The sequence below is a fragment of the Ictidomys tridecemlineatus genome, chromosome 4 (assembly GCF_052094955.1).
Source record: "Ictidomys tridecemlineatus isolate mIctTri1 chromosome 4, mIctTri1.hap1, whole genome shotgun sequence".
NCBI lineage: Eukaryota > Metazoa > Chordata > Mammalia > Rodentia > Sciuridae > Ictidomys > Ictidomys tridecemlineatus.
In genome coordinates this window covers 70,363,376-70,374,881 of record NC_135480.1, presented here as the reverse complement: position 1 = coordinate 70,374,881, position 11,506 = coordinate 70,363,376, and the positions used below count along the sequence as shown (strand labels likewise).

Sequence of the window (11,506 nt, the reverse complement as noted above, 5' to 3'; positions counted from 1 at the left end):
CAGGCGGAGGAAGGGAGGCGACAGCGGCGGGAGGCGCAGCCTGGAGTGGGTTTCCTGGAGCTGAGAGAAGAAAGGGGGCGTAACCAGCAAGGAGGGACCGAAACCTGGCTCGCTAAGGCATGGGGTTGCAGACAATACGGAGGTTTGGGGAGACCCTAGAACAGAGGGTCCCTTTAGGCGGGAATAATGAAGGTGAGATGCTAGGAGCGCAGTCTTTGGAGTACTGAGCGGTCCGAAGCAGTGCTTTACTTCCTACTACCTGAGTGACCCAGTTTCCTCATCTATGAGTGGGAATAAGAGTCGTACACTAGACAAGGAATTGCTGTGGTGGTTGAGTTAGATGCGTGCCATCATGTCTAGTGATATACTGGCATGCGGTGAGCCGTCCGTAAGTTGTTATGGTAGCTATCTTTAACATTAGTGGGATTTGCGGAGGAGGACAGGGAGTGTTGCAGTGGAACTAAGGTGGCCGGGGCAGGCTTTGGCGGTGACAATAAAGGCAGAGGTTACAGCGTGACCTGGAGAAGAGGTGGGCTTGGGGGGCACTGCAGATTGGGATGGGGTACAGACCCTGGCCTGATAAGGGTGGTGTGACCTCAGTGAAGGTAGGCTCCAAGGAGAGGATGGCACGAGAGGGAAGTGGGGTGGAGGCGGCGCCCTCGGGGACAAGTGGTGGTGAGGCTGAGAAGCTGGCAGGCTTTAGGTTTCCCGGGGGAGGAGCCGGTCTGCAGCGGGCGGAGCTGCGGGCTGGGGCCGGGCTTAGGCTAAGCGCGGCTGCCCGAGTCCCTCTCGCCTTCACACCCGCGCTGCTGCCGCCAACCTGAGCCATGGGTTACCCAGCCCTCCTGCTCTCGCTCCTGGTTTTCTTGGCACCCGGGACCTGTATAGACCCCCGGCGGGTACTGAGGACCCTCAGCAGCCTGCACTTGCCAACCAACCCCGCATCCCGGTCCTCTGTAGCCAAGAATTACTCAGTTTTTTATTTCCAACAGAAGGTAAGGGGGTGGGAGGGGGCGGGGAAGCTTCGAGTTCCCGAGTCCCAACCGCTGGGACCTCGGTCCTGTAGAGTCCGGGCATTGGAGCTCACTCTGAACTTCAGACTCCCTGATACCTAGGACTGTCCAGTCTTTGGTTTACACATTACAGAGGATGGCCTCAAGTCCCCTAATTTAAAATTTCTCCTCCCACTACCAATAATTTAATACCATTCCTGGCATCCTTATTTTTCTGTCTTTGAAACAACGGAAACTTATTCTCTCACAGTCTGAAGTCAAAGTGCACCATCCTTTTCATTCAGTCTCTCTGTAATTGGCCACAGCAGTCACTTAAATTCCCCTAGCTCTTAGAGAGTTCCTCAATCTAAACTCCTTTGACTTCTATCTATTTATTTATTTATTTATTTATTTATTTATTTATTTTCCTTTGACTTCTAAATTCAAATTATTGAATGCCAACCCTGGTCCTTAGTCTTTGGTGACTGTCATCTTTTGCCCCAAGGCAGTCCCTAAATACAAGTTCTAATGTCTGTACCTATTAGATAATATAGAATATTAATGCAATCTAAAATGATAGCTTGTCATTTCAGAATCATCTCAAAGATGATTTTGTGGGCCTTTCATTAAGAGTTTTTGGCTGTCCCTGTTCCCTATCAGACTGAACACATGGCCTGTGCCTGTAAAAGAAGTTATAGGCATATGGCAAGATTTGAGGTGGGTGTTGGGATCACTGACTCTGATCTGTGACTTGAGTTTACAGTTCTAAGACAGGATTTATAAGTGCTTTTATGGTTGGCTTATGGCATTTGGTATTACCCCACAAGTCTAAATGGAAAAGTACATCTTATGTGAAATGACAGGCAATTCTAATGATTCTACATTTCTAGGAGCCTAAAGATAGGGATTAGAAGGATGTAAGGGTCTGATCTTGACATTAGGAGTCAGACCAGGATTCTACCCTGGTAGCTCTATGATCTTGGGCAGGTTACAGTTTGTTGCTGAACTTATTTTCTTGATTTTCTGAGGTTATGGTAATGGTTAAATGGGAGCAGATGACATATCCCTAGCAGAGTAGCTAGTCTGAAGCAGGCACTTAATAAATGTATGGTTACTGACCCATCTGAATTGCATAGGAATTTAAAATAAAGGAATGGCATAAATTTGTGGAATAATTTATAAGCAAAAATTTTTAACACAGAAAATTGAATTTGGATTTAGGAAGAGAAAGTGTTTTAATTTTAGCAGAGATACCAGGAAACAAGAGTGTTTTTCTTTGGAAACGCCTTTAACTCTCTCTGACGTAGCTTCCTCATTTGCAAATTGACAAGGACCACTGTGTCTAATACTTTACTGAGGAAAGTTAAGAGCTCCTTGGAGGAACTAGCTTAGAGGGAAACTAGTTGGGTGAAGCTTGTCATTTCAGGACATGTAGTGGAAGCCATGTTAGGTTCTCCAGGGTGGCCTCCCCTGACCTCTTTTTATCTGGAGCTCTCTGTTTTATGTGTTTCATTAACATTATCACTCATGATAATGTTCACTCATCTTCAATTGGCTAATCCCCCCACATTTCAAGCACCTGGTCATGTCACTCACTAGTTCGATCCCAGCACAGGGCTCTTTACCCAGCCAACCTTTGCTCACTAGTTTATATTTAGTTTATACATTAGGGCAAAGATCCCACACATGTATTTATTACCATAATAATAAGTATCCTTATATCAACTCCAATTGAGCTTTTTATTTTTGAGAAAAAAATTCCATACATATTTATTGCGTAATTGCACGTATAATAGTTGTCAATTTCAGGATCATAGATTTTTATATGGGACTGTGTAAATTCAACTTCAGGTTTTTTTAGTAGAGCACATATACTTTTATATCTTTTAATAATAAACGTATAAGCCTCAATTTTCATTTAGGGTATAACTTTTTCAAACTTTATAATGTTTCCTTTATCTATAATTATCTCATCTAGGTGACCATGCTAGTCCCAGAAGTCCTTATATACACATAAAGGATGTGGTTTTATGGAATGGTCTCTTAAAAAGGCTTAGCCAATAGCTTTGTTTCTCTCCTCCTTAGAAATCCTTCATATCTTTGAATGCTTGCAGGATAAAGGCCAAATTCCTTGGCATGGATTCCATTGTTTCTCACCACATAACTTCTCTGGCCTTTCCAGCTTTCTGTCCTGCCATAGTCTCCTGCTTCTACTTGCAAACACATTTACTCTTTCAGTAACATAGAACACAGGCTCCAGTGAATTTTACTGTTTAGAAATTCTGTCTGGAATTCCACACTTCTTTTCCACTAGTTAAACTTATCCTTCTATCCCAGAGGAAATGTTATCTTTTCTGTCAAACCATGACTTCTTTAGGACAGTTTAGATCATCTTATTTTAATCCTGCACACTTATTATTTTATACATGTTCCTTCCTACTAGAGAGCACTCTTCAGGACCTATCAAAAGTGTAAACTTTTTCTGTTTCTGGTTTAGGAGGAGTGTTTGGGGAAGGGGCAGAGATGCCTTGTTTAGTAACAAAGGTGCCAAGAAGAGTCCCTTAAACAGCCCAAGCTGCAGACCAAGGAGATGGATGAGGAGGCTTTCAAGCAGAAATAAAAAGAGGAAATGAAGAAATTCGAGGAGATAAAACCATTGAAAGTTGGGGTGGAGGTGGGGGATCTGGCCACAGGTGGACTTAATAAATCTAGCAAGATAATGATGACACTTGAATCCATTCCTAGATATATGGATTCTTTGCTATAATATCTTTTGCCACCTATGGCTAAAATGAGTTGTTTTCTTGGAGTTTTGTGTACATTTAAGAGTAAACTTTTATGCTGGAAGTGGTGGTGCATGCCTGTAATCCCAGGGACTCAGGAGGCTGAGGCAGGAGGCACAAATTTGAGGGCAGCCTGGGCATCTTAGACCCTGCCTAAAAATAAAAAATAAAAAAGAGCTGGGGATGTAGATCAGTGGTAGAGCACCCTTGAGTTTAATCCCTAGTACTGGGGAGGGGGGAGAATAAACTTTTGTTTAAAAAAAAAAGTACATCTATTTATAAAGCACAAAATAATTTTTAAGTTAACATAGTATACTGTCATGTGTAACTAATTAAAACAAATAAAAAAGTTAACAGTAATAATTAAGGGAGTGAATGACTGACTAAAGAGAGCATAAACAAATGTATAACCACAAACAATTTTTATTTTTACATCTTACTCTTCCATTTTTTTGCTAATTATTTTTCCTTCTTTTCCAAAGTCTTCAAATGTTGATTGAATAGGAATATTTAATTTCTTTTACCTGAAATAACTGAATCAGGAGATCAGAGGAATGACATGCCCATATCACTTAGGTACATGATGGCTCTGGGTATGTGTGTAATGCCATTGTCATGAAGGACTCTGGGATTCTTGACTTGTCATTACAGTTTTTACCACTATTGATTTCTTCTCCCATCCAAACCTCTCAGGCTATAATATGAGTTCTGAGGTCATTTCACTATGTAATGTGGAATGGATCCTGTCAGTCTTTTTCCTCAGTAGCAAAATAGGGAACAAAATTTACTGTATTAATTTTGGTTTCTTATAATTGTTTGTGTGTGTGTGTGTGTGTGTGTGTGTGAGAGAGAGAGAGAGAGAGAGAGAGAGAGAGAGAGAGAGAGAGAGAGAGAAGAGAGAGAGAGAGAGAGAGAGAGAGAGAGAGAAAGTGAGTCAGAGAAAGAGATACTGATCTTGAGAGATTTATACTAAGGAATTGGCTAATGCAATTGTGGAGGCATAGTAAATCCAAAATCTGCTAGGCAGTCTGGTAGGTTGGCAGGCTGGTGACCCAGGGAAGAGTTTTAGTTTGAACCCATAGATGGTAGGTAGCCTGTTGGCGAAAGCCAAAATTCCTTCTTGCTGAGGAAATGTCTTTCTTTTTCCATTAGGCCTTTAACTGATTAAATGAAAACTATTCTAGTTGGGGAGGGTAATCAGCTTGACTAATTTGAATGTTAATCTCACCCATAAAAATACCTTCACAGAAACATCCAGAATAAACCTTTGATCTAATATCTGGGCACTGTGGTATGGCCAAGTTGACATATAAAACTTAACCATCATATCTACCAAAGTTGTTGTCAGAGTTAAATGTGGTAAAACATGAAAAGCACATGTATAATTCTGGGAACATAAGAATTTAAGGAACTCTTCATAATTTTATACATTTTAGACTAATCCAAAAGCAGGACCATGGTGAAATGCCTCTTCTTGAAACTGGAGGTCAACCAGTGGTTCCCGACCATTCCTATTTAATTAGTGATCATGGTCCCTGTTAGAATTTTGTTTTGGCCCAGCATTAGACTCATGGCCGCTAACTCTTGTACAGTCTTCTAAACTCATTTCTTAATTGTTGGTGAGAAGATCATATCACTGGGCTAAACTTTTGATTTATGTACATCCCTCGTGGTTTTGCTTTCAGTTCCTGGTCTAGGTTCTGCTTTTCAACTTTGCCACAGTGGCCCCAATGCCTAGTAAAATGTATTGGGTCCCTTGGAAAGACATATCAATACTGATCTTTTTCCTTATCCTCACTATCTCTCTTTTTTCTCTTTTTGTGTTAGTCATCTCTCTGTCACTGTGACAGAATGTCTGAGTTGAATAACTTAGAGGAGGAAAGATTAATTTTGGCTCGTGGTTTCAGAGGTTTTAGTTCATGGTTGGCAGGCTCCATTGATTTTGGGCCTGTGGCAAGGCAAAAATGGTGGGGAGTATATGGTGGAGCAAAGTGCTCACCTCATGGTAGCCAAGAAACAGAGAAGGATGGGTAGGACCCAGGTACCAATATACCCTTCAAGGTTATCCACCCAGTAACCTTTTTCCTCCAGCTAGTCCCCTCTTCTAAAGTTCCCATCACTTTCCAATAGTACCATCAGCTAGAGACCAATTCTTTAGCACACAGGCCTTTAGAGAACATTGTAGATCCAAACTATATCATCCTCTAATTTTGGCTTCTACTGACAACCTTTCTCTGAAGCCTGGAGTTATCCCAAATATTGGGTGAATTCTGAACTGATTTCTGTGTTTGGTGATACAAAATCATTTTTGGAAGAGGCCTTAGAGATCATGTAAACCACTCCTTAAGTATGATGGATTGATCTTGATCTAAATTATGGAAGGTGGGGAACTGATAGAGATTGAATATGACAGTAGTTAAGACGACTGCCTTTAGAGACAAATAGGTTTGAGAATGAATCCTGTTTTGCCATTTTCTCAGTGAACTTGACATGTTTCTCTGAGGCAGCCCATATTTTCATAATCAGCAAAAGGTGCATAATTACACTACTATCTCATGGGTATGTTGTAAAATGAGGTAGTATGTTTAAAGTACTTATTTAGCACAGTGCATATCACTTAGTAAACAGTACAATTTTTTTTATCTTGCAGTTTCTTAATGCTTTAATCCCTCTTCACTCAAAATATTTAAATCATTTCTTATAGCTAAATAGAAATGATATATTAATATAAATATAATATTGTGGAAAATATGAGAATCTGTGAGAACTATTCTTTTAACATAAATACTACATATGTGACTTTATCAATGGGAGATAATTTAATAGACTCATGGCACAGGAATTAGCATTTTTCCTTATTTGAAATAGTTTTCCAACATATCAACTTTGACATCAAAAGAAACATATTAAACTATATCTCTTATTTTTATGCTATTTTGAGTTCTGGTAAAGTGTGGAGGGAAAATATGGTAATGAATATCCTTTTAGGATTTTGGAACATTCTTTTTTTTTTTTTTTTTTTTTAGAGAGAGAGTGACAGTGAGAGAGAGAGAGAACTTTTTAATATTTTTTTTTTTTTTAATTCTCGGCCGACACAACATCTTTGTTTGTATGTGGTGCTGAGGATCGAATCCGGGCCGCACGCATGCCAGGCGAGTGCGCTACCGCTTGAGCCACATCCCCAGCCCATATTCTTCTCTTCTTGACAACAATAGTATATCTGATATCATCTTTCTGATAGCTGAGTTTTTAATGTTGCAGCTAGTGCTAAAGTATAATTTCAGTAAAGATTAGGTTTTTCACAATCTTTGTTATATTTTCCTGTCAGCATTTTGCTGGGACTTTGTGCTTTTGAAGATTTAGATGCTTAAAACATTTTCAGTTTTGGTTCTAGTATTTTGCCACTAATTCATGTCATGATCTTGGGAAAGTTATTTATCTCTTTAGATTTTATTGTACTGATTTGTAAGATAGGAGGATTGGATCTGATGATTTCTGATTAACCTATATTTCTGTTCACCGAGTGCCTCCTATAGGTACTGCATAGGAGTAGTGGGGATATGGCACAATTCTGGATTTTGCCCTAACACTAATCACCCTTGGTGAATTGAACCTAAACAGTTTTTTCATCTCAATTAAGATACAGACCCATGTCATATAAAGTGTTTGTAAATTAAAAATTAGTCACCTCTATTACTGGTGTAATATTTATGACAAGAGTATTTTCTGTGATTTTAAAGTTTATTTGGTTATGGGTATATGGAGAAACGAAGGAGAATCCTATGATTCTAAAACCTTAATGGTATTTCCGATTTGTCTTCATTCTAGTGCCTTACATGGTAGTTCTTTGTTTTATAATTTTTAAATGTGCATTATAATTATACATAATAGTAAGTATAGTAGTTTTTTTTTTTTTTTGTATCAGGGATTGAACCAGGGGTGCTTAACTACTGAACCACATTCTCAGCCCTTTTTAGTTTTTATTTTGAGGTAAGGCCTCGATAAATTGCTGTTGCTGGCTTTGAACTTAACAATCCTCTTACCTTAGCCTCGAAAATTGCTGGGATTACAGGTGTGCTAAGTGTATCCAGGGGTAGATCATTAGAAGGAAATTCTTAATTTTAAAAAGTGACCATAGATTAAAATAGAGTAATAGTAATGAAACATGCATTACATAGGTGTGTAATACACTAGTAATGATGATCTGCTTGCTACTACTTATGGTACCATATGGGAACTTTATATGCCCTAGTCCCATGCTACAAACTTGATTGACATTTGCTTATCTAATCTCTATAACTGTCCTATGAAGTAGATGCTATTATTATCACACTTTATAGACTAGGGAAGGATGTAACAGAGAAATTAAATCCTCAAGCTATACTGCTTATCCATTTTGTTTTTTCTGAATATAAGTGCAAGAGTTTCTACATGTAAAATGAATGTCATGACCTTGTTTGTTTTACTGGTCAGGATAGGCTAGTTATGCTGCTATACAAAACTCCAAAATTTTAGTGACTTAATCCAAGAAAAATATGAGTTTTCCTATATTTTCAGTGGAGTGATCAAGGGACTTTATTCATTTACTCAGAGATTGAGTAGTTGATGGAAGCCTCATCTCAATGTATGCTTTCATGATAACCGAAGCAGTGGATAAAGAACATGGTAGGTCTAATGTAAATGCTCCAACCTGTAAATGACATATATCATTTCCTTTCAGAATTCCTTGGTCAGCACTGTTAAATGCACTTAAGTACAGGGTGGGAGACAAAAAGTATTGACTTTGAGTGCCTAGAAGGAAAGACAGCACTCCCGACTATGATAACTGCTATACTCAAGTCACTTAACCACCTACTCACCTTCTATCTCTGTATAATTCAGGCACTGGCCTCAATCCTGGGAACATAGAGATGATTACATTCAGAAGGACCTTAAATTATACTTGTTGACCATTTCAATACTCAAATTTATCTCTGAAAAACATGGAAAAACACAGAAACTTTTGTTATTTCTTAGTATTCATATGGCTACAACTCAGATTACTTCAAAAAATATTCCTGAAGTGAGGCAAATATATTTTTCTTATTAAACTTGTCATTGTCATATATATGTATGTATATTATATATATTATTCATCAATAATTAAAAACAATTGATTTGCCTTTTTATAATGAAAAAAATGATTTAGAGATTTATATAAAAATTTTAAGTATGCTTTGTTAAATGGTGGGAAATTGTTTGAAAAGAACTTTCTTCATTGGTATTTTTTATTATGTATTTAAAAATTTGTATGTGATTGGAGAATATGAAAATCTTTTTTCATTTTTATTCACAAGTTTAAAAATCCTAGTTACTAAGCTGGGCATGGTGGCATGAGCCTGTAATCCCAGCACTCAGGAGGCTGAGATGGGAGAATAACTTGAGCCCATGTATTTGAGATCATCTTGGTCTACATAGCAAGACATGTCTTTAAAAAAAAAAAAAAAGTTGTAGTAGAAAAAATCCTAGTTAAGCCAGGCATGGTATCACATGCCTGTAATTCCAGTTACATGGGAGGCTAAGGCGGGACAATTTTAAATTCAAGGCCAGTTTGGACAACTTAGTGAGACCCTATCTCAAAATAATAAAAATAATAAGGGCTGGGGGTGTAACTTAATGGTAGAGTGTTAAAAAAATTCTCAGGTATTTTTGTTTTACTAACAATGAATGAATGAACATTTATTGATTATGTACTCTTGGCCAAGTATTTTACTAAACTCTTTTAAATATCTGTTTGTAATTATTATAATATTTTGAAATAAATGATTAATAGATCATTTAATTGAGGTTCATGAGGCTTTTAAAGGACAGTATTGTGAGTCACATTTTAATCTGTTGCTTGTGAGATCTATGATTTTTCATTGACATCACAATGCCTCCTGTTTTAAGAAGTAGTAGCAAAACTCATTTCTCTGTTTCTCTTTCCACATTGTCTTTACAACAACCTTGTAAGGTAGATATCCTAATTTTTAGAAGTGAAACAACTGAACTTCAGAAAGGTCAAAAGGAAGAAATGTCCAAAAATACTATTTGTAAAATCTCCTGTTTTTTCAATCCAAAATTTAAATAATTAATGGTTTATCTATTAAATGAGATATTATTGATAATTAAAAATTATTGTCTTTAGGTATGTTTGACAATGGAGGAAATTTTTTATTCATTAATGATAAATGAAAAAAAATAGAAATCTGAATGTATAATGTTGTATTATTATTCCATTTTTGGTTGCTATAACAGAATACCTGAGGTTAAGTATTTGATAAAGAGGAAAGGTTTATTTATCTCACAGCAATGAAGGATGAAAGTCCAAGCAGCATGATGCTGGCTCTGGCAAGGTCACCTCTGGCTAAATCACATCACTGCAGGAGCATGTGTGAGGGAGAGATCACTTGGTGAAACAGGAAGCAGAGAGCATGGAGGGGCCAGTCTTTTTCTTCTATAACAGCCACTGTCATGAAAGCTCACTCCATGACTTAATCCCTTCTGAGGGCAATATCCCTAGATAACCGAATTGCTTCCCACTAGGCTCTACTTCTTAAAGTTTCTACCTCTGAGGAGAACCAAGCTTCCCTTTGGGGGACAAACTGCATCCAAACCATAGCAAATCTCTCCAAATTCACTTAGTTGGTTTTCCTGTATTGTGGAACAGGGAATTGAAACCAGGGTCTTGTGCATGATAGGCAAGTACTCTATCAATGAGTTGTAGGCCCTGCCCTTTTCATTTTATTTTGAGACAGGTCTCAGGCTGGCCTTGAATTTTTTTAAAAATTATTTATTTTTATTAGTTGTTCAAAACATTACAAAGCTCTTGACATATCATATTTCATACATTTGATTCAAACGGATTATGAACTCCCATTTTTACCCCGAATACATATTGCAGATTCACATCGGTTACACATCCACTTTTTTACATACTGCCATACTAGTGTATGTTGTATTCTGCTGCCTTTCCTATCTTCTACTGTCCTAGCCTTGAATTTGGAATCCTCTAATCCTAGCCTCTTTGATAGCTGGGATTACAGGTGTGCATTAACAAGCCAGGTTCACTTAAAAAAAAGAAAAAATGTATTTTAATTGAGGGCCTAGTGTGCTAGACACTATTCTTGGCATGAGGCACAGAGAAAATCAAGTACAAAAAACCCTGAGGTAAGAAGTATGTGCCTAGCAGGAGCAACTATTAGGCCAGTGCAGCTGGTAGGCAATGTCCAAGGAGGGAATAGAAAGGGAAGAGGGCAGAGAAGAGATAAAGGGGCCAGATTGTGGTGGGACATATGGGCTATTGTTAGGAATTTAGCCTTTATTTAGAATGAGATGAAAAGCCTCTGGAGCTTCTGGGGCAGAAGAGTGGCATCTGACCAATGTTTTAATAGATATTCTCTGATTTTTGTGTTGAGAATAGACATAGTAGGATAGATATGGGAAGACTAGTCTATTGCAAAAATTCAGATTAGAGACCATGATGCGATGGTAGCTTAGATTATGTAGTAGCAATGGAAGTGTGAGTTCTGGATACTATTGAAGATAATGCTGAGAGATAAAGTTGATGAGTTGGATCTGTGGTGTGAGATGAGGAGGTGAAGATGACTTCAATGTTTTTGTCCTGAGTAGCTGGAAGGATGGAGTTGTCATTTACTAAGATTCGGAAGGCTAAAAGAGAGTTAGTTTGGGAAAGGTAGGAGATGAGGAACT

General features: G+C 38.1%; 1 protein-coding gene across 2 annotated transcripts in view; it reads left to right on the top strand.

Moving 5' to 3' along the window:
• Positions 1-34: 34 nt before the first annotated feature.
• Positions 35-11,506, top strand: part of Prcp (prolylcarboxypeptidase) — a 70,881-nt gene continuing 59,409 nt past the window's right edge. The window contains exon 1 of one of the 2 annotated variants that reach the window (XM_013357698.4): positions 35-192. In XM_013357698.4, coding sequence (XP_013213152.1) covers positions 187-192 — 6 coding nt within the window. In that variant the 5' untranslated portion in view covers positions 35-186. Of the gene's footprint in view, positions 193-716; positions 996-11,506 lie in introns of those variants that run through there. The other variant, XM_005323253.5, reaches the window with a different exon arrangement.